This window comes from Oncorhynchus kisutch, linkage group LG4 (genome assembly GCF_002021735.2).
Source record: "Oncorhynchus kisutch isolate 150728-3 linkage group LG4, Okis_V2, whole genome shotgun sequence".
Taxonomy (NCBI): domain Eukaryota; kingdom Metazoa; phylum Chordata; class Actinopteri; order Salmoniformes; family Salmonidae; genus Oncorhynchus; species Oncorhynchus kisutch.
Genome location: NC_034177.2, coordinates 35,084,682 through 35,102,781, shown reverse-complemented (window position 1 = coordinate 35,102,781; position 18,100 = coordinate 35,084,682). Strand labels below are relative to the sequence as shown.

General features: G+C 42.1%; 2 protein-coding genes across 3 annotated transcripts; one reads left to right on the top strand and one right to left on the bottom strand.

Moving 5' to 3' along the window:
- Positions 1–2,160: 2,160 nt before the first annotated feature.
- LOC109889461 (dynein light chain roadblock-type 2-like) lies at positions 2,161–15,033 on the bottom strand. Of its 2 annotated transcripts, none has more exons than XR_004209710.1 (4): positions 14,912–15,033; positions 3,021–3,096; positions 2,586–2,740; positions 2,161–2,419 (listed from the first exon to the last, which is right to left on the bottom strand). XR_004209710.1 is itself a non-coding variant. In XM_020480902.2 (4 exons), the coding sequence occupies exons 1-4, from the start codon at positions 14,912–14,914 to the stop codon at positions 2,376–2,378; spliced, it is 291 nt and encodes a 96-aa protein (XP_020336491.1). In that variant the 5' UTR covers positions 14,915–15,024; the 3' UTR covers positions 2,161–2,375. The 2 variants fall into 2 exon arrangements, 1 of the variants encoding a protein (XP_020336491.1); XM_020480902.2 differs by having other exon boundaries at positions 2,586–2,750; positions 3,018–3,096; positions 14,912–15,024.
- LOC109889459 (26S proteasome non-ATPase regulatory subunit 7-like) lies at positions 14,914–18,085 on the top strand. Its single transcript, XM_020480898.2, has 8 exons — positions 14,914–15,207; positions 15,661–15,752; positions 15,910–16,002; positions 16,112–16,209; positions 16,358–16,438; positions 16,578–16,669; positions 16,847–17,045; positions 17,307–18,085. Exons 1-8 carry the CDS (start codon positions 15,134–15,136, stop codon positions 17,553–17,555), a joined length of 978 nt encoding a protein of 325 aa, XP_020336487.1. The 5' UTR covers positions 14,914–15,133; the 3' UTR covers positions 17,556–18,085.
- The last annotated feature ends 15 nt before the right edge of the window (positions 18,086–18,100 follow it).

Sequence of the window (18,100 nt, the reverse complement as noted above, 5' to 3'; positions counted from 1 at the left end):
CATAGTTTTGATGTCGTCACTATTCTACAGAGTAGAAAATAGTAAAAAATTAAGAAAAACACTTGAATGACTAGGTGTCCAAACTTTTGACTGGTACTGTATATATTCCCGTTTCTATTTGCATGCTGTCTGGTATGGTAGTACAACGTACACTGTTTTACTCCTGTGCACTTGGCAAATAAACTTTGAATCTTGCTCCATCTGGTCTGAAAGGCCATGTGGAATTGATGTCATTGTGGGACACCTATCCAATTCTATCAGATCTCAAAAGGTTGCAGATGCTAAATGCCTTTACTTCTCAATCTTTTTCTACAGTTTTGTTTTCTCTCTGTCCCTCATGGATCTGAGGCCTTACCCAGGATCTCTGTCAACCAATTTATTTCATCATACTGTAAGTATAAACAAATTAGGCATACAGGCACTTCAATGGTGGAGGGAATGATTGTGAAGTAAAAGACTATTCAATGTCAGAGTGCAATACTGCTGAACTATTCCAGGGTAGTAATCAATTATACTTGATTATGAAGTATTTTGGCTTGGCTGTACTAATCAAAATGTGTGTATTTGGGACATTATTAAAGCTTTAATGAAACTAGTACTTTATACTGTATGTTGACTGTGTGCCTTAATGAATATAAGATTGTATTTTATATAATGTTTGTGTCAAATGAAGTAGAACCATTTCATGAAGTGGAGGTACTTTGGTTCACATTCAGTGTCATCTATTTTGATTTCTATGTTCAATTGTTAGGTTTATCAATATCACTGCACAAGATCTAAAGAACAATCTGTTTTAAAGGGATAGTTCAGCTAAATTACACATTAGTTTCCTTAACCTATAATCCAGGGGTGTCAACTCACTCCATGCAGGGCCTAGTGTCTTCAGGTTTACTGTAATTTTGCTTTACAGTAGAGATGCTATTTTCCTTACCATAAAACATATTACAGCATCCCAACTCTGGTTCCAGTATAATGCTGTACATTCACAGGGAAAAGTTTTAGTATATGACAGCAATCCATGCTTAGTTTGATGCATGAAAAATGCTAATATTGGTCCTAAGACTTAAATGGGATTTTTACCACAAATGCTAAAATGTTAGCATGTGGAAACAGTGCCAGGGAAACTGAACCATAGCATGAATTGCTGTCATACCTTGTCCATAGACTGCTTACAGGGTAAGGAAACCAATGTCATTTTGTCATGAGTGAACTATCCCTTGAAGTGCTCTTCAACAACACTGTAATACTGTACTTGCGTAACTGATGACCATCATATCCTATTTAACTACCATGTAAATAATTAGGCTATGTATTAGGGACACATTGTAAAGTAAAACAACAAAGTTTGTTCTAGCCTAATAAAAGTGAGCCAATACCTGGAACCTGAGGTGAGGCACATGTAGACCACATCCCCCACCTCCAGAAGTAGTGGCTGTGGTGGATATGTAGTGGCTGTGGTGGATATGTACTCGCTATGGTCATTAGTAACATTTCCCTCATTCTGTTTACATTATCACACCCACATACAGGCTCAATTCTGAACATCTGTTTTGAAAGTGTAAAAAACAAGTATACATTTTTGCACTCAATACTGTAAGTTGCTCTGGATAAGAACATCTGCTAAAATGTAAAATCACAAAACTGAGAGTGTGCTGTGACAGCCCACATATGCCCTTTGCTGGCCTGATCTGGTATTTGATTTGAGTCTACACCATAGATTTATAAAAGCAGAATTATTAAATTAGCCAGCCAACTTTGATAAAACAGCCACATATAAACTTTGATTTTCTGATTAAGAAAGATACATGGGTTGTTAAGTCAATGATACCTTGTAAATTCTAATTCTATAATTCCCCCCAAAAATACTTATTTCAAACAATTTTGGACAGTTTGCTAGCAAACTCAAATCAGGCCCCAGGAAGCTCTTTAGAACAAACAGTTGAATGAAAATGAAACATGTCTGATACTGCTGCTCAGTGGTTACTCTGACCATACACTACAGCTCTGTCTCTTACACATTGACCTTCCTCAGTTCCTCTACATTAACTCAGACTGAATCTGAATGACTTTATTCTATCTACCCTGCTTACATAGACTATATTCATATCAACATACGGGGTGGGCACGGGACATAGGAAAATAGGACATACACAATGCTCCTATTGTTATGATGTCCTTGTTTCTTCAATTTTTTATTTATTAATGACAATGGCTAAGAAGGAGAATGAATAGAATAAGGAAACATTGCAGAGTGGAAAAAGGAGAAAATGCACAAAGCAAAATATGTGGTCCAGTTTAACAAAACATATATTCTTAAGAGACAAAGATCAGTGTGTGAGGAGCTACAGCCTGACTCTCACAGGAACCTCCTGGGGCTATTCACTGGGGTTCTGGATGACTATCAATAGATACTCCTTGTCTGGAAAAGAGAGGGGAGGAGAAACTGTAAAATCCCTAAATGTGTTTCATTACATTTTAAATATTAACAATGAATCAAAAGCACAATATCAACATGTCAGATACATAGATGATATTCTCGTGGATGGGCGTCCCTTGAGAACTTAAACCACCTCTGCTACACTCACCAGGTGCCACCATGATCTCATGCTTCTTGGAGCGGATGCGGAGGAAGGTCAGGTCGTTCTGAGGGTCGATGTCTCGGACTGTGCTTCTGGCTTTCATAGTGAGCTGGTGTAGCAGGCCAGCATACTGCACCGTGGTGGAGTTGTCTAAGGTAGTTCTGATTGAAAAAGACCAACACACAGCATCAACTTTGTAATAGAGAAGTGATGAGACTATTACTTGCTACATAAATTCAAATGGTATGTCTTTGATGCCCAGGGGCTACAGATGAAAATTAGCAATCTAGCTAAATCTGGTACAATGGCATGTTGTACATGGTTCCTGACAAATAAAAGTAATCATCATGTTGTGGCTAAAGGTACAGCTCCTATAAGAGGATGTAAACATGGGTTTGTAGAGAGGGAGGGATGATGTTACTTCAGTGTTGTCTTGCTTACCCTCGGCATTAACAACTATTGTTCCAATTACACCTTTGTGAGTTTGAATTCTCTTTAGTGTCTCTTCGACTTCTGCCTGTTTATGGAAGAAGATAAAGTGTCAGTAGAGCAGCTTTGACTCACTTAGGCTCCCGAGTGGCACAGTGGTCTGAGGCACTGCATTTCCGTGCAAGAGGCGTCACTACAGTTCCTGGTTCGTATCCAGGCTGTATCACATCCGGCCGTAATTGGGAGTCCCATAGGGCGGCGCACAATTGGCCCAGCGTCGCCGGGGTAGGCAGTCATTGTAAATAAGAATTTGTTCTTAACTGACTTGCCTAGTTATGTAAATGTTAAATGTGGGGAAAAAAGTCTGACCGAGACAGCAAAGCAGCTGATTAGCTTACGTTAGCTAGCCATTCCTACTGACAGTCAATACCATAGCTAAGATTAGCTAGCTACACTATATTTACAAAGGTATGTGGACTTAGTGGATTCAAATTAGTGGATTTGGCTATTTCAGCCACACTAGTTGCTGAAAAGTGTCAAAATAAATAGGAGCGCACAGCCATGCAATCTCCATAGACAAACATCGACAGTAGAATGGCATTACTGATAAACTGTGACATTCAACGTGGCACCGTCATAGGATGCCACCTTTCCAACAAGTCAGTTCATCAAATGTATGCCATGCTAAAGCTGCCCCAGTCAACTGTAAGTGCTGTTATTGTCATGTGGAAATGTCTAAGAGCAACAACGGCTCAGCCGCAAAGTGGTAGGCCACACAAGCTCACAGAACGGGACTGCTGAAGTGCGTAAAAATCATCTGTCCTCGGTTGCAACACTCACTACCGAGTTCCAAACAGCCTCAGCACAAGAACTGTTCGGGAGTTTCATGAAATGGGTTTCCGTGACCAAGTAGCCGCACACAAGCCTAAGATCAACATGCCCACTTCCAAGCGTCGGCAGGAGTGTTGTAAAGCTTGAGGCCATTGGACTCTGGAACAGTGGAAACGTTTTCTCTGGAGTGGTAAATCATGCTTCACCATCTGGCAGACCGACTGACAAATCTGGGTTTGGCGCAAGCCAGGAGAATGCTACCTGTCTGAATGCATAGGGCCAACTGTAAAGCTTGGTGGAGGAGGAATAATAGTCTGAGGCTGTTTTCATGGTCCGGGCTAGGCTCCTTAGTTCCAGTGAAGGGAAATCTTAATGCTACAGCATACAATGACACTATCTACGATTCTATGTTTCCAACTTTGTGTCAACAGTTTGGGGAAGGACCTCTCCTGTTTCAGCATGACAACACCTGGGTGTACAAAGCAAGGTCCATACAGAAATGGTTTGTTGAGATCAGTGTGGAAGAACTTAAGTGACCTGCACAGAGCCCTGACCTCAACCCCATCGAACACCTTTGGGATGAATTGGAACGCAGACTGCGAGCCAGGCCTAATCGCCCAACCTCACTAATGCTCTTGTGGCTGAATGGAAGCAAGTACCGCAGCAATGTTCCAACATCTAGTGAAAAGCCTTCCCAGAAGAGTGGAGACTGTTATAGCAGCAAAGGGGGGACCAACTCCATATTGATGCCCATGATTTTGGAGTGAGATGTTCGACGAGCAGGTGTCCACACATTTATCTAGCAAGCTATCGTTTAAAGCGGCAATCAGCAGTTGAAACGATAACAAAGTGAATCCCAACCACTGTTGTTTCGGTAAAAAAGCGGGGGGATGGGGCTGTAGAAATGTAACCAAATTTAAAGACAGAGCTATGGATGCAAAGATTGACCATCCATGATATCAAAATTACATTTTTTATCATGTTCCTCTTCCTAGTATCCTGATGGCTAATGTCCAATCGCTGGAAAATAAACTTTGAACTCCGAGCAAGGCTTCAATTGCAGAGGGACATCAGGGAATGCTGCATCTTTGTTGTTTGTTTCCTCAAACAATTCCTGGTATACCGAAGTTGAAAACCTCTCAAGCTCCTGTTCACCTGACCTGAAGTTTCTGATGCTGAAATACCCCACTATATGCCGAGGGAATTCACGTGTTATTATCACAGTTGTTTACATAACGCCGCAATCACACACCAATGCGGCACTCATTGAACTGTACAAGATCATTAGCCAGCAGAATCCTCTCCCCCGGGTTCCCAAGTGGCCTAAGGCACTGCATCTCAGTGCTAGAGGTGTCACTACAGACCCTGGTTCGATCCCAGGCTGTATCACAAACGGCCATTGGCCCAGTGTCGTCCGTGTTAGGGGCGGGTTTGGCCGGGGTAGGCCGTCATTGTAAAATAACAATTTGTTCTTAACCGACTAAAATAAAACCCTGCATCTTGTCGTGGGTGACTTTAACCAAGCCCGTTTTCTTCATATCACCAACATGTATCCTTCCCTACAAGAGGATCCGCTGTGCTTGACCATGTATACACAAACATCCCCGACTTTGGCCAATCAGATCATGTCTCTCTTTTCCTACAAGCAGCAACTCGAGAGAGAGCCACCAACACAGAGAATAGTGAGGCGCTGGACAGAGGTAGACTCAATTCCGCAAGATTGTTTGGAGAATACTAATTGGAATATGTTCAAAGATTCATCCACCCAGGACTCATCCATCAACATTGAGGAATATACATTGTCAGTCGCAGGCTTCATTAGCAAATATGTTGATGACGTTGTACCCACAATAACAATCCAGACATACCAAAAACCCTGGATGAACGGAGATATATACGTACAATGCTGAGAGTCAGTACCTCAGCATTCAATGTCAGTGGAACAAACCCCGATAACTTGGTGGTGTGTGACGCATGAAAGGCAAAGCATGTACGAACTCCGCAAATCCATTAGGGACGCAAAAAGACAATACAGACTGTTCGACAACTCCGACTTAAGTCGCATGGGGAAAGGAAAATCCCTCCCAGACGAGCTTCTCTGAGTGTGTGCTGGCGGAAAACTTCTCTGACATATTCAACTCGTCCCAGTGCCCAAGAAAAAGGGGCGATAGTCATTTAGTCACGTCACGCTCACCTCTGTCATCATGAAGTGCTTTGAGAGGCTGGTCATGGCCCACATTAAAGCCAGCATGCCAGGCACACTGGACCCACTCTAATTTGCCTACCGCTCCAACAGATCCAAGGAAGATGCCATTTCCATCACTATTCACACAGCAGTAACACACACATCTGGACAAGAGGAATATCTATGTGAGAATGCTGTTCATTAACTACAGTTCAGAATTCAACAGTACTGTTCCCTCCAAGCTCGACACCAAGCTCAGAGCCCTGGCTCTGGACACCACCCTCTGCAACTGGATCTGGACTTCCTAACAGGCAGACCACAGTATGTTAGGACTGGCAACAACACTACCTCCACACTGACTCAAAACGGGGGGGCCCCACCAGAGGTGTCTTCAGTCCTCTGCTGTACTCCCAGTTGCACGACATCAATTCCATCATCAACTTTGCTAACAACACCCCGGTTGTTTGCCTGAATCAGCCTATAGGGAGGAGGTAAATGAACTGCCATTGTCATAACATCTCCTTCAACATCAGGAAAACAAAGGAGTTGAATGTTGACTTCAGGAAGCACAGGGAACATGCCCCCGATCCCCATCAATGGGATTGTAGTAGAGAGAGTCACAAGTTTTAAGTTCCTCGGCATTCACTTTACCGAGGACTTGTCATGGACCAACAACACCACCACCACTCGTCAAGAGGGCACAACAGCATCTCTACTTCCTAAGGCGGCTGAAGAAATCTGGCATGCCGCCCTGGGTCCTCTCCAAATAGTATCGCTGCACCATCGAGAGCATCCTGATCGGTTGCATCTCATCCTGGTATGGGTAATGCTCCGTCCACGACAGCAAGATCCTCCAGCGGTTGGTGAAAATGGCCCAGAACATCACCACTCATCCAGGACCTCTACTTGAAACGGTATTTGCGGAAGGCACACAGCATTATCAAGGACACCACACCCCAGCCATGAGCTGTTCTCTCCCTTACCACTAGGCATACAGTATTGGAGCATGAGGTCTGATACCAACAGCCTCAGAGACCGTTTCTATCTACATGCCATCAGACTGCTGAACACTTGAACTGGACTGATCACGTGCTCTGATTTCCCGCACCTTATCACACATCACTGCTAACACCACACACAACATTTCCCCCCTCGATCTACACACAAGACCCCATGATGACAAAGCAAAAACAGGTTTTGAAATTTGTTAATTTATAACATAAAACTGATTACATTTACTTAAGTATTCAGACCCTTAACTCAGTACTTTGTTGAAGTACCTTCGGCAGCATTACAGCCTCAAGTCTTCTTGGGTATGATGCTACAAGCTTGGGATGCCTGTATTTGGGGAGTTTCTCCAATTCTTCTCTGCAGATCCTCTCAAACTCTGTCAGGTTGGATGGGGAGCATTGCTGCACAGATATTTTCAGTTCTCTCCAGCGACGTTAGATCGGGTTCATGTCCGGCCTCTGGCTGGGCCACTCAAGGACATTCAGAGACGTGTCCCAAAGCCACTCCTGCGTTGTCTTGGCGTTGTGCTTAGGGTCATTGTCCTTTTGGAAGGTGAACCTTCACCTCAGTCTGAACGCTCTGGAACAGTTTTTCCATCAAGGACCTCTCTGTGTACTTTACTCTGTTCATCTTTCGTTCATGGTTTAATCAAACCAGATTATCTTGTTTCTCATGGTCTGAGAGTGTTTAGGTGCCTTTTGGCTAACTCAAGTGGGCTGTCTTGCCTTTTACTGAGTTCTGGCAACTCTACCATAAAGGCCTGATTGGTGGAATGCTGCAGAGATGGTTGTCCTTCTGGAAGGTTCTCCCATCTCCACAGAGGAACTCTGCAGCTCTATCAAAGTGACCATCAGGTTATTGGTCACTTCCCTCACCAAGGCATTCTCCCCCGATTGCTCAGTTTGGCTGGGCGGCCAGCTCTAGGAAGTCTTTGTGGTTCCAAATATCTTCCATTTTTAAGATTGATGTAGGCCACTGTGTTCTTGGGAACCTTCAATGCGGCAGAATGTTTTTTTTTGTACCCTTCCCCAGATCTGTGCATCGACGCAATCCTGTCTCGGAGCTCTATGGACAATTCCTTTTGACCTCATGGCCTGGTTTTTGCTCTGACATGCACTGTCAACTGTGGGACCTTATATAGACAGATGCGTGCCTTTACAAATCATGTCCAATCAATTTACCATAGGTGGAATCCAAGGAAGATCAATGGAAAACAGGATGCACGTGAGGTCAATTTCGAGTCTCATTGCAAAGGGGCTGAATATTTATGTAAAGAAGGTATTACTTTCTTCATAAATTTGCAAAAAAAAATCAAACCTGTTCGCTTTGTCATTAGGGGTATTGTGTGTAGATTGCTAAAAAAAAGGCTGTAACATAACAAAATGTGGAAAAGGTCAAGGGGCCTGAATACTTTCCCACAGCACTGTACATGCAAAAAATGTTTTTGTTATTCTACTGCCATTGTGTTTAAAAAAACAACAACTATTTCTTAATGTTGCCTTCTTGCGAAGGAACCTGCAAGTAAGCATTTCGTTGGACGATGATGTTGGCCAGGTCGCAGTTGTAAATGAGAACTTGTTCTCAACTAGCCTACCTGGTTAAATTAAGGTGAAATAAAATAAAAATAAATAAAAATACCATGTGTATCTCATACAAGGAGGCTAAACAGTGTTTGTTGACATTTACTTTCTTTACAAACATTGGAGTAAAAGAAGGTTAGATCTTGTGCACTGGTGGGGTGTGTCAGTTGAACTAAGCTCATAAGGCACTTATGTCATATACTTCAAAAATCAAGATACATTTCATACATTTTTGTCCAAAAATTGATGTAGCAACTGCTGATTTGCCTCTTTTTAAAATGCAATGGGTTCATAGCCACGGGAAGTACGGGTGCTGAAGGTGCTGCAACACCCCCTGCTAGTGTGATGGTACAATTGAAAGAATTTGTGCAGCAATAAACTATTAAACCATTTTTCAATTGCATTATTGATATAAATTATACTGTATTTATATATGGGCCCCGGTCTGCAAGGAGAGCTCTCAGCTCTGTTTTTGTTTGTAATATGCTCTTATCTTATCTGTTCTCCACATTATTTTCTATTAGTTCAGAATTCTAAACTTGGCAAAAAGGGAATGGGAACAATATCAAGGAACGTGGCATTCTCTCGCCCTCGGTTCGCAGGCCTGCTCTTGCCTATGTCAAACACGTAGGTGTATTTAGCCCATTAGTCTAGCAAGTAACACAGTGAGTGGTGCTTTCCACCAGCTGGTGCTAGATCGAGGTGAGCGCTTTTCTCCGCGATGGATCGCATTGCTGTCCATTTGCTCAGATTTAATAAAAGGCACAATCTTGGTAACAACACCCCTCTCACACACCTGTTGTAATTATGCAATACAAAGAAATGTGCGCTCTGTTGACGATGGTATATTACTAGGTGGCGCGCAAGTTAAGTTTGGGGAAGCTTACAATTTTTCCTACCACTTCTACTGATCTGCGTGGCAATTCTGATTTTCATATGTACATTCATTTAAAAAATAATAATTGTCAACTGGTTACAAATAAAAATCGGAATTACAGTTACTTCCTGCTGCAGAGGACAAGTTTATTAGAGTTTATTACACCTCAGATTGCAGCCCAATTAAATGCTTCACAGAGTTCACGTAAGACACATCTCATCATCAACTGTTCAGAGGAGACTGTGTGACTGAGGCCTTCATGGTCGAATTGCTGCAAAGAAACCACTACTAAAGGACACCATTAAGAATAAGAGACTTGCTTGGGCCAAGAAACACGATCAATGGATATTAGACCGGTGGAAATCTGTCCATTGGTCTGAGCCCATATTTGAGATTTTTTGGTTCCAACTACCGTGTCTTTGAGACACAGAGTAGGTGAATGGATGACCTCCGCATGTGTGGTTCCCACTGTGAATCATGGAGGAGGTGTGATTTGTGTGGGGGTGCTTTGCTAGTGACCCTGTCAGTGATTTATTTAGAATTCAAGGCACACTTAACCAGCATGGCTACCACAGCATTCTGCAGCGATACGCCATCCCATCTGGTTTGCACTTAGTCCCACTATCATTTGTTTTTCAACAGGACAATGACCCAACACACCTCCAAGCTGTGTAAGGGCTATTTGACCAAGAAGGTGAGTGATGGAGTGCTGCATCAGATGACCTGGCCTCAACCCAATTGAGATGGTTTGGAATGAGTTGGACCGCAGAGCGAAGGAAAAGCAGCCAACAAGTGCTCAACATAAGTGGGAACTCCTTCAAAACGGTTGGAAAAGCATTCCAGGTAAAGCTGGTTGAGAGAATGCCAAGTGTGCAAAGCGGTCATCAAGGCAAAGGGTGGTTATTTTGAAGAATCTCAAAATATATTTTGATTTCAATTGGTATTTCATAGTTTGTCTTCACTATTATTCTACAATGTAGAAAATATAAAAAAATAAAGAAAAATCCTTGAATGAGTAGGTGTGTCCAAACTTTTGACTGGAACTGTACATATTACCTTGACTAACCTGTACCCCTGCACATTGACTCTGTAACGGTAGCCCCTGTATATAGCCTCGCTACTGTTATTTTATTGTTTAATTATGTTATTCTTAAAAACATCAGTTTATTTTAGTAAATACTTTAACCCTTTTTTCTTAACTGCATTGTTGGTTAAGTGCTTGTAAGCATTTCACTGTAAGGTCTACCTGTTGTATTCAGCACGTGGCAAATAGAATGCAATTTGAAAGAACCTGCATTTTATTTGTCGTCTCTACTATTCATCTCCCTAGGCCTGTCTGCCTTTTCTATTGGTCTTGAGCTATCCCTAGTGAAGTGGACCATGGTAGCCTATCAAATCTGGGTCCAGCCCAATGACTGTATATATGAAGGTCCGGCCCGAAGCTGTCGCTAGAGAACTTGCAACGTTGTATCAACTAGCCTGTTCCGAGCCCTCAGTTTCCAGCACCAGTGAGCATGTGACAGACATAACTGTTTTTGCACAAAGGGAAATGTGTTCATGTATTTTAAGACATCCCCATTCGATATAGGCCTATGGGATCCTCAGAACATGACATTTTTCTCTTTCACACCGATGCCTGGAGATTATGAAGGGGGATACTGTACAGTCGTGGCCAAAAGTTTTGAGAATGACACAAATATTCATTTCTACAAAGTTTGCTGCTTCAGTGTCTTTAGATATTATTGTCAGATGTTACTATGGAATACTGAAGTATAATTACAAGCATTTCATAAGTGTCAAAGGCTTTTATTGACCATTACATGAAGTTGATGCAGAGTCCATATTTGCAGTGTAGACCCTTCTTTTTCAAGACCTCTGCAATCTGCCCTGGCATGCTGTCAATTAACTTCTGGGCCACATCCTGACTGATGGCAGCCCATTCTTGCATAATCAATGCTTGGAGTTTGTCAGAATTTGTGGGGTTTTGTTTGTCCACCCGCGTCTTGAGGATTGTGTCCCACCACCCGCCAACCCCTCTTTTTATGCTTCTGCTACAGTTCAGATATGCACAGTCACTTTAACGATACCTACATGTACATACTACTTCAATAAGCCTGACTAACAGCTGTCTATATATAGCCTTGCTACTCTTTTTTTCAAATGTCTTTTTACTATTGTTTTATTTCTTTACTTACACACACACACACACACACACACAAACAAACATTTTTTTTCTCGCACCATTGGTTAGAGCCTGTAAGTAAGCATTTCACTGTTGTATTCGGCACACGTGACAAATAAACTTTGATTTGATTGACCACAAGTTCTCAATGGGATTAAGGTCTAGGGAGGTTCCTGGCCATGGACCCAAAAGAGATGTTTTGTTCCCCGAGCCACTTAGTTATCACTTTTGCCTTATGGCAAGGTGCTCCATCATGCTGGAAAAGGCATTGTTCATCACCAAACTGTTCCTGGATGGTTGGGAGAAGTTGCTCTCGGAGGATGTGTTGGTACCATTCTTTATTCATGGCTGTGTTCTTAGGCAAAATTGTGAGTGAGCCCACTCCCTTGGCTGAGAAGCAAACATTAATGGCCTCAGGATGCTTTACTGTTGGCATGACACAGGACAGATGGTAGCGCTCACCTTGTCTTCTCCGGACAAGATTTTTTCTGGATGCTCCAAACAATCGGACAGGGGATTCATCAGAGAAAATAACTTTACCCCAGTCCTCAGCAGTCCAACCTTTTGCAGAATATCAGTATGTCCCTGATGTTTTTCCTGGAGAGAAGTGGCTTCTTTGCTGCCCTTCTTGACACCAGGCCATCCTCCAAAAGCCTTCGCCTCCCTGTGCGTGCAGATGCACTCACACCTGCCTGCTGCCATTCCTGAGCAAGCTCTGTACTGGTGGTGCCCCGATCCCGCAGCTGAATCAACCTTAAGAGACGTCCTGGCGCTTGCTGGACTTTCTTGGGCGCCCTGAAGCCTTCTTCACAACAATTGAACCGCTTTCCTTGAAGTTCTTGATGATCCTATAAATGGTTGATTTAGGTGCAATCTTACTGGCAGCAATATCCTTGCCTGTGAAGTCCTTTTTGTGATGACGGCATGTGTTTCCTTGCAGGTAACCATGTTTGACAGACGAAGAACAATGATTTCAAGCACCACCCTCCTTTTGAAGCTTCCTGTCTGTTATTCAAACTCAATCACCATGACAGAGTGATCTCCAGCCTTGTCCTCGTCAACACTCACATCTGTGTTAATGAGAGAATCACTGACATGATGTCCGCTGGTCCTTTTGTGGTAGGGCTGAAATGCAGTGGAAATGTTTTTTTGGGGGATTCAGTTCATTTGCATGGCAAAGAGGGATTTTGCAATTAATTGGAATTCATCTGATCACTGTTCCTAACATTCTGGAGTATATGCAAATTGACATCATACAAACTGAGGCAGCAGACTTTGAAAATATATGTGTAATTCTCAACTTTTGGCCATGAAAGATTTTTCAAATACTGGGAGGAACTATCATTCACAATGGATTAAAAAAGGTACAGGAACAAATGACTGAAGTTCACCTTTATTAGTGGTGATAAGACAACCAGAAATCCCCAAATGGGCACTTTCCTACATTTGTGTGCAGCAGGCCAGTTAGCCTATGCATGCTCAGGTGTAGAAGTAGGACAGAGAAACCACACATGCTCTTTTTGGAGCGCTCAAAAGAAAATACAATGAAAAAATTGATGGTATGAAATAAACCAAAACAAGTTTCACACAAGTGTAACAGGTTGTGCACTCTGCAAACACTTTCCACTCAGAGAATGAGAACGGTAAATGACTATAGGCCTAATTAATCCATGCATTAACAAATGTATGTAACCAAATGGGGATTAACGGTACATTTATTATTGGTGACATATGTAATGGGGAATTGACAAAAATAAAAGGGCAAACCAGACAAAACAATGAATTTGCAAGAATTTGTAGGAGACAGCTCAGCGCGTTCTGTAGGGCGTTCACTCACTGCTGTACAATGTAGAGAAAAACAGGGCAAATTCAAGAGGGTGCTGCAAAATTAATGTCAACTTAGTTTTCTTTGCCCCATGTCATTATAAATTACATAATTGTTCTCTACAATATTATAACCTTAATGTACTTGGTAGTGTTGATGAAATAAGAATGTTAATTTGCTAGTTTAAACTGCACTGCTCTTGGTTGTATCACTTCTATATTTGGCATTGTGAGGTGGTACCGTTTAGGAGGTGTTTCTGCTCGGTGGACCAAACAAATCAACTTGATACCTTCGTAATTTCCACCTACAGATCCTTGGGTTTCATTGCCTATACTGGTAATCAATCTACATGGATAGACATTTCTATGATGATTATAAAGGGAAAGACTCAAAATACACCAAACAGGAACAGATTGTCTTTGGGGAGGATGGATACTGAAATTCAGTCTCTTAGCTTTGTAAATACATATATTTAGTACCCATTTAGATTTGTATTCAACAGATTTAATTTAGAAAAAGCCCATGTTTTTACTCAAACCTGTGATGACATTCCATTCACATGCTAAATTCTCAGTAAATCGTCTAACATTTTAACCATATGGGGTTGGGACTATTGTTTTTCTGATGGAATTCTCTATTGGATGGATAAAACATTTGTATAACCCTTTTAATTAATCATTCTATGGGTGAACACCGTACATTCTGGAGAGCTGAGAGAATTCTGGAGAGCTGAGAGAATTCTGGAGAGAGACATGCCAATATATTCGCCACACACCCCTCCCCTTGTCTAAACATAAAAAATAAAGGTGAAATTTAAGAAAAAAATATTATTTACAATGTCAGCCTACCCCAGCCAAATCCAGACAACGCTGGGCCAATTGTGCACCTCCCTATGGGACTCGCAATCAAGGCCAGATGTGATAAAGCCTGGATTCGAACCTGGGACTGTAGTGACACCTCTTGCACTGAGATGCCTTAGACCACTGGGCCACTCGGGAGCCCAAGATACATTATCTTCACACACATTTTAGATGCATTGGTTTTCACTGACAGCCACATCTCAATAATCAGCTAGGCCTATTGCCATGCCCTCTGCCCAAATTGAAGTCTTCACAACTAGGCATATAGACCTACATGCTTGTGATTTAAAACAAGCCACAGCTTTAAAATAAGCTAATGATCCTCTGTGGCTAAGTCACACTCTCTGGTGACATATTTTCTATGATTGTATTTACTTCCTCAGCACTACTCAAAACATCTTCATGCTGCCATGAATGGATTGGCAATGACATCAGTCATCACTATTTGTTGTTCGGCCTGCCTGCACGTAACACACCCTTTACATAACTATTATTGAACTAGCTAACTACATGAAACAAAACCTTTCATGTTAATGAAATAATTATTTTTACCATATTTGCAGGTGCTGACTAACGTTAGCTGTCAAATCAATGTTGTTGTAGTCCAGCAAACAGCTTCCAAAGATATTCCTTCTACACTACCGTCGCGTTCTATTCAGTGGTTATGTTGCTACGTAGAAACGGAAGTAGCTAGGCATTCGACAGGAAGTAGCTACCTAGCTAGACAGCTAGCATCACAGAATTTGGTTGCATCCTCAAACACTTCACATAAAAATGCCGGACTTAGCGGTAGAAAATGTGGTTGTCCATCCACTGGTGTTGCTCAGCGTGGTGGATCATTTTAATAGGTATGTAATTTAATAATATGTTTCCAAATCCTATCAATTCGTTACCTCTTTACTAACTTGCCACTTTTTTGTACTAGATGATGTTGCAGCCAGGCCTAGCTAGGCTAGCTGGCCAGCTAACCCTGCTGAGTCAGAAACTCATATGAAGCTGTGTATTTGTTAGCCATCACAGTAGCATAGCTAACTAGTTAATTTTGGCTAGGCAATTGTATTTACAGGCCACTCACTACCTGTTCGTATTAGCAAGTAACAACTGATTTCTAAATAATGGAATAATTGAAAAAACATTCAGTCAGTTTCGTAGAGCACAACGTCATTATGTATCAAGGTAGCTAACTTAGCTAGTGCCGGGGTAAAAGTAGTTATTTTGACTTTTAGTCTTAGAGGAAATGTTTGATTTCCTCCAAGACATCCTATGGTATTGATTGTGTAAATGTTATGTTGTTTTTACAGAATAGGGAAAGTAGGCAACCAGAAGCGAGTAGTGGGTGTTCTCCTCGGCTCTTGGCATAAGAAAGTCCTTGATGTGTCCAACAGCTTTGCAGGTGAGTTCTTCTCCTTTAATCTTGTAACGTTACCAAAATAACCTGTTATGTCATGTGGCTAGTTTATAACATTTGTGACGGCAGTGTAATTATGATGACAAAATGTTTAGCTACACAAGTCTGTAGTTGGAGGCAATATTGATTGGATTTTCTCCAGTGCCATTTGATGAGGATGACAAGGATGATTCAGTGTGGTTCCTGGATCATGACTACTTGGAGAATATGTACAGCATGTTCAAGAAAGTCAATGGTGAGAACACACTATACATTGGTACATTTTTAACTATATAAATTAAGTCTCATTGACTTCTACAGTCATCCTATAAGATTCTCAAACCTTTCCCTTGTCTTCTTTCCAGCCAGAGAGAGGATAGTGGGTTGGTATCACACAGGTCCTAAACTACATAAGAATGACATTGCCATCAATGAACTCATCAAGCAATACTGCACCAATTCTGTAAGTGCTTTCAACCCTGTAAATATTCCACATGAATAAATACCAGTAAGACATATGTTCCATCTCCTGTTGAAATTATTAAATTGTATTGATAATGCAGCTGAGAATTTAACAATGACTGTTTTGTATGGGACTTTCTCCCTCTCAGGTATTAGTGATAATTGATGTAAAGCCTAAGGACCTGGGCCTGCCAACAGAAGCCTACTTTTCTGTGGAGGAAATACATGATGTAAGTGGAGCATAGACTTGTATGAGCCTAAATGACAAAATCAGTCAAACACTGGACCAGCCAACCCCAAGGTCTCTGGGCTGATTTTGGACTAGGCATACAAGTGATCACACAAGTTCTTGTTACTTTACTTTTCCAGGATGGCACTCCGACCTCCAAGACGTTTGAACATGTGACCAGTGAGATCGGAGCAGAGGAAGCAGAGGAGGTGGGCGTGGAGCACTTGCTCAGGTACGCATGATCTTTTAACTGGACCACACACACACACATTCCACCTACCCATCTGTCGTTCTCTTTTACTCACACGTACAATAAAGCATTTCAGGGAGTCTTCTGACTTCCAGTTTAACGCCACACTGAAATCGACACCCTTTTCTATTCTCCTTTGATATATTCTCGTGTCCACAGAGACATCAAGGACACAACAGTGGGTACTCTGTCTCAGCGGATCACCAACCAGGTACATGGCCTGAAGGGACTCAACTCCAAGCTGCTGGACATCAGGTCTTACCTGGAGAGAGTGGCTGCAGACAAGCTTCCCATCAACCACCAAATCGTTTACCATTTACAGGACGTCTTCAACCTGCTTCCCGATGTCAACCTACTGGTATGATGGGGTGTGTGTGGGAGCAAGGGGGATAGGGGCAGGCATGGTAATCAATTACCATTCATTCTTATTTTCTGGGGAAAGAGTGCACATTGATACATTTTCATTCTCAAATAAAATACATTCAGGTTTGTAGGACCTACTAATTCATTAGATTGAACAGGTAGCCTGGCATTTTCCACCAGATTCCATGTTGTGCTGATCAAATCCCCTGGTTAATCATAATTCACAATGCCCTAATCCTGCCACTTCTCCCTGCAGGAGTTCACTAAGGCCTTCTACCTAAAGACCAATGACCAGATGCTGGTGGTTTACCTGGCTTCCCTTATCCGCTCAGTGGTGGCTCTCCACAACCTCATCAACAACAAGATCTCCAACCGTGACGCAGAGCGGAAGGAGGGACAGGAGAAAGAAGAGGGCAAGAAGGAGAAGAAAGAGGACAAGGAGAAGAAGGACGAGAAAGAGAAGGGTGACTCCTCATCCAAGAAAGATGAGAAGAAGAAAAAATAAGTGCACACTATTTTGGTGTGTCTTATAAACCACCCTATTCCCCTGGATAGTGCACCACTTTTGGCCTGAGCTACATATCTGTGTATAAGGTCTAGCTAAAAGTAGTGCTCTGTATGGTGTCATTTGAGACTTTGTCATAACTGGCATAATAACTATAGTGCTGAGGGTGAGAGGATGGTTATGTGTATTGGATGTTCTCTACAATGAGAATGATTGTTCTGCACTGTCTGGGCTGCGTTCAGTAGGGCACAACGTTAAGGAACGCTCAGATAGAAATGCATATTGTAGAACCGACATGCCTCTCTGATGTGAGCAATCACATCCTCTCTATTCTGTTATTTCTATCGGTAACGTTCAGTAAATTCCCCCCTCCTGAATGCGGCCCTAGTGGTGTGTCTCGTATGTACATACATACATACAGAGACACACAATTTCCTGGGAGCCCTTATCTTTCGTATGGTGAAAAGGAACATTACATTTCTGTATCACTCATTAAAGTGGGGTCCTATTAAATCATTTTATGTTTCCAATTTGCAAATGTATTT